This window comes from Rhinolophus ferrumequinum, chromosome 10, assembly GCF_004115265.2.
Source record: "Rhinolophus ferrumequinum isolate MPI-CBG mRhiFer1 chromosome 10, mRhiFer1_v1.p, whole genome shotgun sequence".
NCBI lineage: Eukaryota > Metazoa > Chordata > Mammalia > Chiroptera > Rhinolophidae > Rhinolophus > Rhinolophus ferrumequinum.
Genome location: NC_046293.1, coordinates 41,629,095 through 41,642,322, shown reverse-complemented (window position 1 = coordinate 41,642,322; position 13,228 = coordinate 41,629,095). Strand labels below are relative to the sequence as shown.

The 13,228-nt window shown below is 37.9% G+C and overlaps 1 protein-coding gene across 1 annotated transcript in view; it reads left to right on the top strand.

Annotated features, from left to right (window-relative positions):
- The window catches only part of PKP2 (plakophilin 2), a 78,003-nt gene that overhangs the window by 41,396 nt on the left and 23,379 nt on the right, over positions 1-13,228 (top strand). Inside the window, exon 6 of the mRNA XM_033118490.1 lies at positions 1,740-1,917. Within this exon, the coding sequence (XP_032974381.1) occupies positions 1,740-1,917 (178 nt within the window). The remainder of the gene's footprint in view (positions 1-1,739; positions 1,918-13,228) is intronic.

The following is a 13,228-nucleotide window of genomic DNA, read 5'->3' as shown; positions in this document are numbered from 1 at the left end:
TAGATGGCCCTGTGTACCTGTGCTTCCTCTTTCCTTTGTACGGACAAAGCAGTAAATTTAACAAGTAGGAGTTATACACTGAGCAGTAGGGGCGTGGGTAGGGAAGCAAATGAAAATCCCTTCTCTTTCTGTCCCCTCTCTCTTTGTCCTTTGACACTAGTGAGTTAGAGTAACTTAACTGAGGTGTGAAAGATTGTAAGGCAACTTTATATGTGCTGAGAGCCATGGGAATAGAGAACAATAGGTGTATAGTTCTTCCACGGAATCAGAAGTATTTGAGCACCGAATTTGTAAGAAAAACAAGTCCTAAATGTATATGCCATTTTGTATTCTTTCTCAGCACCCAGCTTCAGTCTCTGTCTCACAAATGCCCTGGGAAGCACAGTATCCTATTATCTTAATTTTCCCTGAGTTGGCCTTTCTCTTGGATGGGAGTAGGGTGTAGGGGGAAGGCAAGAGGAAAGAGAAAGTTAAGTGAGTAAATGTGGTACCAGTCTTAGACGGATGCTTAGGCCATACAAGTTGGCAAATAGATAAAATACTCTGGTCTCGCCTTTACTGCCAAACTTTAATATAAGAAATATGTCAGGTAGCCAGCTTAAATTCCAGGAGGACATAAAATCTATTATTGAGTAGGAGTCAAAAAATACTAATTGGTGATGTTGATCAGCCTACTGTTGACAGCCATGAGCAGCTAGTCAAAGGCTTTCTGCAGGCCCTTCCTGCTATTGGGAGGCAAATGTCAGGTGGAAGTTGCAGGTAGTGGGGAGCAGGAGGCAGAGGGAGGCACCGTATTTTGCTGTGTGCAATGCGCTCCCGTGTATAATGCACACCAACGTTTCTTGGCCCAAACTTTCAGGGGAAAAAAAAATCTTTGGTTTTAATTTTTTAATTCAAATTTTTATTTGTTTACATTTAGATACTTGTTTTTTTGTGTATTATAAAGGAATTTTAGCATTTGTTATCTAACATACTATGGTACAAGAAATTTTGTGTAACAAATAATTACAAAACACAAGAATAGATACAAGGTACGAGAAATTTTATATACTGGTAACAAATTTCTGATATTTACACATCATAGAAGGCCGAGAACTCTTCGTCATCATTGCAAGTTCATCAGAAATTCAACAAAACCAATGATCATATTCTAGGGTGTTATTTTGCATACGGATATCGTTATTGATAGCTAGAGTTACACTTTTAAGTCATAAGCATAAATAAAAGAATTAAAAACATCTGTATAGATACGGAATTAATACTACCCATGTATAATGTGCATCCTTATTTTTTCTTCACAAATTTGGGCAAAACTGTGAATTATGCTAACAAAATACGGTATTCTCTTTATGCATCTAAGAGAAAAAATATGACCCTTTAAAATGTTGAAGTCTTAGTTCCAATAGGATCATTTCAAGCCTCCCTTTTGTTGAGCCCTGAATTTGTCATCTCAGTGAACTCAACTTTATGGTAGAGTCTTTTAAGAGAAACAGCAGTAAATATTTAAAGATTTCTGGCTTTCATTCACATTCCTGAGGAAATCTGCATATATTTTTAATTGTTCTTATGGATCACCTTCCATTGTCATCTAATGAGCTCTAAACAGATTCTTTCAATGGGCAAGGGGGTCTGTCCCCCACTTCTTCTTCTTTATAACTAACCGTAGCCCTAGGGGTAGTGGCCTTAACAGACCTTTTCGGCAGTCATTTTGACCCAGTCCTGTACTGTTTTGATTCTAGGTTTGCTGTGGAATTTGTCCTCTAATGACAAACTCAAGAATCTCATGATAACAGAAGCCTTGCTTATCCTGACTGAGACTATCATCATCCCATTTTCGGGGTGGCCAGAGGGAGACTACCCGAAAGCGAATGGTTTGCTCGATTTTGATATATTCTACAACGTCACAGGATGCCTAAGGTAATGCCACTTTGCATCCCCGCCCCCCACTTTGATCTCTATGCACCTTAAATACTGCATTCAAGTCTGTCTAAAACTCTCCCTCATTACCTAGAGATGCTGTAAGAATTGTAAAGATCACTCTTATTCCTAGAACTACAATGTAGAGACAATGAGAAAGGTTCAAGTATCAACAGGATATTGTTTCCAGACATGTTTGATTCCATAAACTACCCACAGTTGCTCATAAGAGAGAGAATGTCAGTTCCACTAGAGAAACTAGTGATCTGATCTGAATACGTGGAAGTCCATGCAGACTGGCCTTCCCTGTCTCACAGGGTTTAAGTCAGGCTTCATGCTATTTTTAATTCATGAAAATCTACTTTAATGGTGTGATTAAAAAAATAATTTGGAATCTGGTGTTTTTATTTTATTTTTTATTGAGATATAGTTGACGTACAACATTAGTTTCAGGTATATAACATAATGATTCGTTATGGTCTAGATTGTGAAATGATCACCACAGTAAGTGTAGTTAACATTATCACCGCACATAATGACAGAATATTTTTTCTTGTGATGAGAACTTTTAAGATTCACTCTCTTAACAACTTTCAAATATGCAATGCAGTGCTATTAACTATAGTCACTATTCTGTACATTACATCCTCAGGACTTCTTTTATAACTGAAAGTTTGTATTTGTACCTTTTGATTCCCTTCAATTATTTTGCCAACCCTGGTCCCCCATCCCCCTACCCCTGCTCTGCCACTGGCAACCACCAATCTGTTCTCTGTCTTTGATTTTGGTTTTGTTCGTTTTTTTTTTTTTAGATTCCACATATAAGAGAGATCCTACAGTATTTGTCTTTCTCTGCTTATTTCACTTAGCATAGTGCCCTCAAGGTCCATCCATGTTGTTACAAAAAAGCAGAATTTCCTTCTTTCTTATGGCTGAATAATAAATTGTGTGTGTGTGTGTGTGTGACTTTTTTTATCCATTTATCACTTAGGCTGTTTCCATATCTTGGCTATTGTGAATAATGTTACAGTAAACATTGGATTCATATATCTTTTTGAATAAGTGTTTTCGTTTTCTTCAGATAAATACCCAGAAGTGGAATTCTGGATCATATGGGAGTTCTGTTTATAATTTTCTTTGGAACCTCCATACTGTTTTCCATAGTGGCTGCGCCACTTTGCATTCCCACTAACAGGGCACAAGGATTCCCTTTTCTCCACATCCTTGCAACATTTGTTATCTCTTGTCTTTTTAATAATAGCCATTCTAACAGGTGTGAGGTGGTATCTGGTGGTTTTGATTTGCATTTCCCTGATGATTAGTGATATTGAGCATCTTTTCCTGTACCTGTTGGCCATCTATATGTCTTCTTTAGAAAAATGTTTATTCAGATCTTCTGCCCATTTTTTAAGTGGATTGTTTGTTTTTTTGCTATTAAGTTGTATGAGTTGTTTCCCATTCAGTACGTTGCCTTTTCATTTTGTTGATGGTTTGCTGTGCAGAAGCTTTTTAGTTGGATGTAGCCCCATCTTTTAAATTTTTCTTTTGTTGCCCTTTCTTTTGGTGTCAAATCCAAACAAATCACCATTAAGACCAATGTCAGAGCCTATCACCTATGTTTTCCCTTAGGAGTGTTATGGTCTCAAGTCTTTAATTCATTTTGAGTTAATTGTTGTGTATGGTGTAAAATAGTGGTCAATTTTCATTCTTTTGCATGTGGCTGTTCAGTTTTCCCAGCACTACCTATTAAAGAGACTTTCTTTTCCCTATTGTATATTTTTGACTCCTTGTTGTAAATTAATTGACCATATATGCGTGAGTTTATTTCTGGGCTCTCTATTCTGTTCCATTGATCTATGTGTCTGTTTTTATGCCAGTAATCCTAATGTTGTTTTTTGCCAATACCATGCTGTTGATTAATATAGCTTTATTATTACATATCATTTGAAATCAGGAAGCGTCATGTCTCCAGCTTTGTTCTTATTTTTTAAGTTTGCTTTTCCTCTTGGGGGTCTTTTGTGATTCCATACAAATTGTAAAATTGTTTCTTTTATTTCTGTGAAACATGCTATTGGTATTTTGATAGGGATTGCACTGAACCTGTATAGATTGCTTTGGGTAATATGGACATTTTAACAATATTAATTGTCACAATCCACAAGCACGGAATATCTGTCCATTTATTTGTGCCTTCCATGTCTTATAGTTTTCAGAGCACAGATCTTTCACCTCCTTGTTTAAATCTGTTCTTATATGTTTTTTAATAGCTATAAGGCAACAAAGTCTAAAAGGACAGAACATATTGCCATAAGAATAGCTACAAAGAAGTTAAATATTAGGATGAAAAATGTTGCAAATGTTTTCTCTCTTGGGCTGTCAGATGCCAACTAAATCAAGAGGAAATAGAAACACATGCAGGAGGAAGAAAAATGCTAGCCTTAACGTCTCTAGGGTCATGCGCATCAAGCTTTCTTATATTTGAAAATAATCATTGTCCTGTATGCCCAAGGATTAAAAGAAATCCGTTAGAAGATATAATCAAAATTAGATAGCCCCAAAGTAGCCAGGATATATTATGCCTTTCGATCTTTTCTCTAGTTGCATAGTTCATTTCTTGAGGGAATTTATTATGGGAAAATGTTTATCTTCTCTCCACAGTTACTTGATAGTACATATCAAATACCAATTTTGTATAAAGCATTATGTTAGTTTCTGAGAGTTTTACAAAGATGAATAAGAAAATCCTTCAGGAATTTTTAATCTGGCAGGGGATGCTGATGAGCAAACAATCTAGACTATGGCTGCCACAAAATGTGTTGGAGCAGTGGTTCTCAAAATGTGGCTCCTGGAGCAGGACATTTGCATCACCTGGGACTTTCTGAATTCTTGGGTCCCACCCCAGAACTACCGAATCAGAAACTCCCAGGGTGGAACCCAGCCATCTAGTTTTAACAAGCCCTCCAGGTGATTCTGATGCACTGCTCGAGTTAGAGGTACAGGGGACTGCTGCAGGAATGCAGAACAAAGGACCATTCGTGCCGCTGTGTGAGATCACAAAGACACTAAATGAGCTCGGCTTTTGGTGGGCTGTTTCCATAGTCAGAAATTCTGTAAGGATGAAAGACTAAATTCTTGAATAGCATAAGAAGTGCCTAAATGGTCTCCCTTGAATCCGTCTGTCATAGAGTCCACTGGAACTGCTTTTTCAATGGACTTTCGATCCATTAAAACATTTTGATCCATTTAAAAACACTTTGCATCTTAAAACTTCTCTGGTGCTCCTATAGTTTTACCATGTGCATCAGAGTTCTTAATGTGGTAGATGTATCAGTCAGGACTCTTTCAATTGAAAATGGCAGATGCCCAACTCAAACCTGCCAATGCCAAGTAGGGATTCATTGGTCAGGTGCCTGAGGTGTTGACAGTCACTTGAGGTGAAGGAAGTGCACTGGGAACCATGGCCTCGAGGACTGGCATAGAAATTCATCATCCCTGGGACTCACTCTTTTTTAAATTTGTATCTCATCTCTGCTTGCTCTTTTGCATGTTGGGCTCATTCTCTGCACATGCAAACAAGCCTGTGCATTTTTTAAAATCTTTAATCCCTAACACTTAGCAATGTTTCTGGCACATAGTAAGCAAGTATAAAGTATATGAATGCAAAGAATAAATGAATGAGTGAACATATGCAAATGCATGATGAATTAGGTAAATAATCAAGTCTGACAAAATCATGTTAAGGAGTTCATTATTTTCTTGCATAAGCAACATTAGCTAGTGTGGGGAGGATAGGAATATGATAAGTTCTGTGTGAAGAAAAATAGTTATATCAACAGGAAAAGTGTTTTGAGAAGGTAAAAATCTAAAAAGAAAGATATTAATTCAAAATATCTTCCTATGAATGAGGAATTAAAAGAGTTGCATGGTTTGGGTGAAGCAGTGCCCTGGTCAGCATGCATTTTCCAGATGTAATAGCTGAATACACTTACATCAGAATGACACCATTTTAAACAGTGTTTGCAAAATTAATCCAAACTACTGAGTTGCACTACTTTCAGAAGCAGAATATAGCAAAACAAATCTGGGCAATCAAGCATCATAATAAGCTTACCAAAATATCTGTTCTTATTTCATCTGTATATCTACTTCATAATAATAATAGCTTATATTTATTGTGATTATGTCCTAGAAATTGTTCCAAATGCTTGATGAGGATTTTCTCAGTGTATTCTCACAGCAGCCCTTGTAAAGTAGTTTTTCCCCATTTTATAGATGAGGAAACGGGGGCTCAGAGAATTTAAGTGATTTTTCCCAATGCCATACAGCTAGTAAGAGACAAAGCTGGAATTTAAAACCAAAGCTTGTGGTTAGTGTGCTGGATACGTTAATGTTAGTCACATGTCTACAGACTGATGGTGTGGATAAAACCCTCTGCCCTTCACAGTCTTGCGACCTCACAGGGTCAGGTAGGCCAATCACGGTCATATTCAGATCTCATGATGGACATGTATCTGTGTTTCAGTGTTTTCGTTGTAGAAGTTCCATGCAGGTGAAACTCGGTACTATTTGCCTTTCTTATAAACAGAGAAGAAACAAAGCATGAAGCATATGAAGGAGATCTTTCCAAGAGAAGAGATGATGGCCCTGGAGAAAACTTCAGAGTAGAAGTTGCCACAATGAGTGTAAAAGCCACTAGGAGATAGGAGTAAGAAAAGACTTATAGGGGATCCGCAAATATTCTGCTCCCATGACAATAGAGGCGTCTACTGAATAGTTGTTTATTTATGGCCTCAGCTTACTTTAAAAAGATTTTAAAACAGGTCTTGACTGGTTTTAGGAAGAATGAATCTTAGCTGCATAAAAAGGTCATAAATGTTAGTTAGCAAATCTCTGAATTGCTACAAGTTCACTCGAGGTATTCTCCCCCGCAATGGGGATACAGCCAACAATGAATTGGCAACATGAAAAGTGTTTTTGGCATTATGGTTGGCTTAGGTTAGTGTCGCTAAATCCCTTCAATCTACTTTAGAGAAAAACTGCTGCGTACATCAGTGACTTTCTTTAGTGACTGAGATCATTCTGAGAGGGACTTCCCAGATCTGCCTATAACAGTGGTACAGAGGGAATATGCTCTGCAGGTACAATGTGTGCTTTGTTAATGAACTTGTGGCAGTGACTCTGGTTCTGCCCGCTTGGAGTTGCTGCAGTGAGATTGCATCCAGATAGGAGAACATGCACAATTTTTCCTTCGAAAAAGCTACACTACCTTTGTCAGGTATCAAATCATTTGTTGACAGGATTAGCATCTGCCTGCTGCAGCATTTACCATGGGCCTTGGTGCCTTCTTTCAGTCCGTTTGGAATTACATACTTTTCCTGGCTGGAGTTACTCCCTGAAAGATGACGCAGGCTTTGCAATAGGGAAAAAAATAACGTTCATTCAAGTTTCTGTTTTCCTTCTTAAACAATGTTACACTAGCATGAGTAGTAAAATCTAAGTTAGAGGAAAAATAAATCGGTACACTCCCATTTGTGCTTGTGCCAGCAAGAGTGATTGTCAGCATCTCGTCATAACCACACGCGTGACATCAGGTCAGGAGCTTGAAATCAGCCATGGTGGGAGTATTTATACCACAGAAATTAGCAAACGCTACACATCAGAGATTTCCCTGCTCCCAGAAAGGAGTTTGGTAAATATTTACCAACACACTACTGGCATGGAATTTCCTTAGTTGATTATTTTAACATCAAAATATGGATAATTAGCGTATAGGCATATTTCTCTTTGTTTTCTTGGAAAGTATTACAATAAAGTTTCAAGATTTTTTTTTTTTTGAGGGGAGAAAAAAATGCCTCTTTTTCAAAATTATTTTCATGTACTTAGGGCAAGAAGTGTAACAGTTAAAATATTTAATAATTTATTGCAATTAGTAGGGTACTTTTCCAGACATTTCAAATTCCAAAAGACTAAGTGACAATCATAGTTTATAAATTACCAAAAAGCATTAACCGCCTTCTTTGATTGTACATCCCTCTTGTACACACACTAATTATGAGCCCCTACTTCTCTATTTCTTATGGGTAATCCCATGGGAATTGGTGTGACATGGCTGTCAAATCTTGGTGTTCCACTTCACTGATTGTCACACTTGGAAAACCTTTGGATGTGACAATAACCAATGGTTATTATCAGGGTTAAGTTCAGAATGTCTTTTAAACATTTATTATTTCTGCATTCCTCCATATCATTCTTGTGGCTTCTTTCCTCCCATCTTTTCTTCCTTCTTTCCTTTCTTCCCTAAGTCTTTGTTCTCTTAAAAGAGAAGAGGTGGAAACAATTTAGAGGGCAAAAAATAATATGCCTCCAGGGGCCAGGCAGACACTTAAGTAGAGAGTTGTAAGACCATGGAAAATGGTGGGCACCTTCAAACTAAAGAATGGGAAAAAATGCTTACCCCAAAGAGCAGAGAGATGGAACAGTCTGAAAAACACTTCAGGCCAAACACAAACATCTAAGCAGCCTGTGATTGTTAGACTCCTTCTTCAGTTGAAGAAATTGAGTTACAAAATAGTCATGGGGATGTAAAGTACAGCATAGAGAATACAGGCAACAATGTTTTATATGTATATATGTATAGTGCCACAGGGATACTAGAGGAATGTGGGGGATCACTATATAAATTATATAAGTGTCTAACCACCGTGCTGTACACTTGAAACTAATAATATTGAATGGCAAATGTAACTGAAAAAAAATATTTTTTCAAAAGAAAGAGTGAGGTTGACTAGATCATTATATTATAGAAATAAATCATATTTTCTATTTAAAAAAAATAAATTAAGTGCCACTGTCTCTTCCACAATTACAAAAGTTTAAGAAAGGCAACTAGTCCCACCTTCCTGGGATGTTTCCCACGTGGTCTGTCTTTCCTCTTGCTCTTATCCAACCCTGTCATTATTCCTTGAGTGCCTGCTGTGTCCAAATTGTGTCCTGCTTTGTAAATTTCTGAAATCTGAAAGGGGAATGGAACCTACCTTTGCTTTGGAGATACTCCAGGGTTAGTGGAAGAGATAGACACCTGAAGACATAATCATAATACATTTGAAAAGATGTGTAAAAGAGGTATGAAAAGATTGTTGCAGAGGCTTTGAGTTGCTTAACTGAAGTTGCCTGGGGGCTGGGAAAAACTGTTGACTAGAGAGTCATATTTAAGGAGCGATTAAAGAGTGAGTATGTGTTTGAAAGTCCTCAATCTTTAGCTCATCCTTCTATCACTAGTTCATCTCTGTCGTTTTTCACATTGAGAAAGGATTATAAAATTGTTGCCTTAGTCTTATCGCCATAATCTAACAACTGTTTCTGCATTGTAATAGCCACCCCAGAATTTACCATTTTCTTTAGGATGCTAGTACAAAATGACAAAATTTTACTGTAGCACATTATAAATTGCTTTTTCTTAATTATATTTTGTGCCTCGATATACGAGTTAAAGAGGAAAAACAGTTGGTAATGCATTTCTCCTACAAGTGACGTAAACTTCACGTTCCCCACATGTCATGGGTTAGTAAAGGTGTTTTGATGAATGTATAATATGTACGTACTACAATTTTTAACTGTCTTAAACTTCCATTGTCACTTATCACTGTAAATCTAGCTGACGTGGGGAGTGGTCAGAGGAAGCAAACCGCCTTTAGAAAGAAAAGCTGTAACTATCAGTCTAGTCACTAACTAGCCACAAGGTTAAGGGGAAGATTTTTTTGAAATCAATACTAGCCGCTCTGGAAGTGTTGCGGAAAAGCGGCGAGGACCGAGAGACTCAAGCGGCACTCAGAGATCAGGGAGAACACAGCTTTATTACGCCGGCGGGCTCAGTGGGATTTTTCCCAAAGACTGAGCACTTCCTGGGGTCGGGCGCTCTGTTTTATAGGGTTAGGCCTCTGGGTTTGGGGGCATTCATGCCATTGCTATTGCAGCACTAGGGATTGGTTAAATCTGGCCGGGGTGCCAGGGAGGTCCGTCCCTAACAGCTGTGATCGCGCAACACTGTTTTGACGGGAAAGCCTCTAACTACTGTGTTTGCAGGAAAACTGCTCCCATAAGATATCAGAGGAGGTGGGGGACGGAAAGCTCCTAGCGGCTGTGCCCGCAGGAAAAAGCTGTTCCATCAGAAGAAGAATGTCTCTGTAAAATTTGAATATATTCAATTATATCTATCTTCTCCAGGCTAAAAAATCATATCATTGTGTTACTGAATTTCGTTTTTTACACTTATCTGGATATCAAACTTCAGAACTTTACTGAATCTGCATTTCCTTAATTATCTATTTTCATTCTGTTTACCTTATTCGGCTTATTCATCCCTTATTCTGAATACTCATGACAGAAAAAGATTTATTTGGTCAAGCCCTGTACATAAACCCAAATAATTATTTAGATAATTAAGAGGATACTTAAATGAGGGTCTAATTTCCTTGATTTTCAAATAATTATTTTTTTTGTGTGTAAGAATATAGCTCTAAAAGCAGGCCAGAATTTACTTTGTAAAGCAATCTAGTTGTGGTTATTTACTTCCAGAAAATAATATTAAACTAGAAGAATGTTAGCTGAGGCAGTGTACACCTAATAGAAGTAGCCAGATAGTTCAACCTGAAGAGTGACTTTTCCAGAAATAGGAAGACAGTTGAATCATCCCCTTCATTCCCAGTTATGGTTAATTATTTAAACTCTTCACATTTGATGTATAAACATAAGCAATATGAAGTCCGTGAATAATGGAATTGGCAGTAATGTTCTATTGTCCATCATAATCACATTTTGTAAGTATTTTAGATATAGACACAAACGTGGTTTAGTGAATTAAATTATTTTATAAATTCTCTAAGTAAATTTAAGAGGTGGAAGTGGTATTGACGTGGGAAAATAAAATCTTGGTTTTAAAAAAATAATTGTTTTTTAAGCTAAATCTCAGGGGTTTTAGGTCATCATTTTGAACTCTCTTAACAAAAATAAAGTTAGTAAAGCAAACAAAACAAATGTGGCCATGCTTGCCTGGTCACCCCCTCTGGTCTTCCTGAACCCATTGTTGCTAAGAGTATGTGTTGGATTTATCATGCAGCATAGCTACAACCAACCCTCTTGAAAAGTCCCCACTCGTCAGACTAAATTTTCTTGTTCATGTCCGTAGCAGATGGGCTCAAATTTAAAGGTGTACTTCACAGAAAATATGTGACATTTCTGTTTGCCAAAGAAACTCTTTATTCTTACCTATTAGTCTGTAAATATCAACTGCCTAGTTTGGACCCAGCCCTAGGATAATTATTAAAGAAAATACATGAATAGGGATAATATGGAGGAAGAAGAACCAGCAAAGGAAACAGAAGAACAATTTTTATTATATCAAGAGGACTATCTTGGCTTGTTTTCCTTCATCAGTTAGTTGGAGTTGAATGTTGAACAGAAAAAGAAATTCCCAAGAATGTCTTTGTTAGAGACTTTTAAAAGCGTCCTCATGTTTCTTTCTTTTAAGTCTGTGTATAGCTTAAATTAGAGGCAGTATTTTATTTACTATATCTTATAACACTGAAAGTCTTTTAAAAAAAAAACCTGAAGCTATCATCATAGTCAAAACTACTGGTAATTTTTTTTTTTTGGAAGATTTTATTGGGGAAGGGGAACAGGACTTTATTGGGGAACAGTGTTTACTTCCAGGTCTTCTTCCAAGTCAAGTTGTTGTCCTTTCAATCTTAGTTGTGGAGGGCGCAGCTCAGCTCCAGGTCCAGTTGCCGTTGTTAGTTGCAGGGGGCACAGCCCACCATCCCTTGCTGGGGTCGAACCGGCAACCTTGTGCTTGAGAGCCCACTGGCCCATGTGGGAAATCGAACCAGCAGCCTTCGTCATTAGCAGCACAGAGCTCCATCCACCTGAGCCACCGGGCTGGCCCTAAATTTGTTTTTTAATTCATTATTATTTAAAAAAATGAGTGAGTTGATATATTTGGATAAAAACTTTCTTTTTCTCCTGTGGTTAAAATCTGTCCCCATCTTGGAGGTGCAAGCTATCTGAGCATTATGTTATTCTACTCTAGGTCTTGAGCAGCTTTATCAGTTCTCGTCTGGCATCCTAGACTTCTCCTTTGGATGTCAAGTATGTGTACTCAAGTTCCAGTGGCTCTTGGTCATATTTTAGAAATTCGTTTGCTGTTTATAATTGATTTTGCATGGAATTTGGCAGTCTACCTTGAACAGCCTGGTAAATCAAGAGGAAATGACTGTTGCCTACCAACCAGATGATTCCTGGCTGCATCAACTATTCAGAATATTTTTGGAAGACCCAAAAAATGCAGCAAAGCAGAATTAAAGGATTTTAAGGGTAGATTTTCTCCTCCTCCACCTTCTGGATTCTTGATGTGTAATAGATGCTGACATATCTTTGTTCACTTAACGTTCCTTGTCCTGGAAGGAACAGGACATGTAGGTTGTAGAGCTTTGTTCTATCTCCCAATGTTGCTTCTGTTTGCAGATAAAACAATTGACTTTGGCTGATGTTTGCGGATACCTTCGGGATCTGAGGCTGACTGCAGCATAACAGACAAACTCTTCTTTAGGGAGAGACTCTTTATAACCCTGCCAGTTCATGTGAGGCTTCCCTTTTGTTCTGTGCACCTACAAACTGCCTCTGCTGCTTTCTCTGGGTTAATCACAGACAAGGCCCAACTGTTTGATATGTATCAACTGAGGGTTAAACAAAAGCCCAGACCTAAATCTCAAATAACAAGAGGAAGAAGGATGCTTCCTAATCGGCCAGTGTCTTACCAACCAATTGGGTCTTAGAATGGACTCTGACCAAGCACTTGATTGACTGGTACCACTTAGGGCCTTACTGCGCAATTTACGACACACGGTGTAAGGAAGCCTGTAATTGTTGGTGGACACAATTATTTAAAAACCATTGAGGCGATCACTGTCTCAGAGTGCTGGCTGGAACTTTAGTCTTAAGACTGGTCCCAGAGGCAGCAGGTCTTGCATAGGACGCACGCGTAAACTGGGTGGTTGTAGGCAACCGTGCCTATTATCTGTGGAAATAGCCCCACTTAAAAAAAAAAAAAAACCTGCCTCTTAGAATTACTTATTTTGCTGGCAAAGTTATCTTGAAAAGATTCATTCCAATTCTATTATTGTCTGTCCTAGAAATAATTATACTCTTTTACTTTAAACTTGTCTTATTAGTACATCTTTTCCCCAAGTCAGTTGACCATTCACCGAGCTTGGACATTCTGTGTTGTAACAAACTTCCTTTCAGTGCTGGCACACAA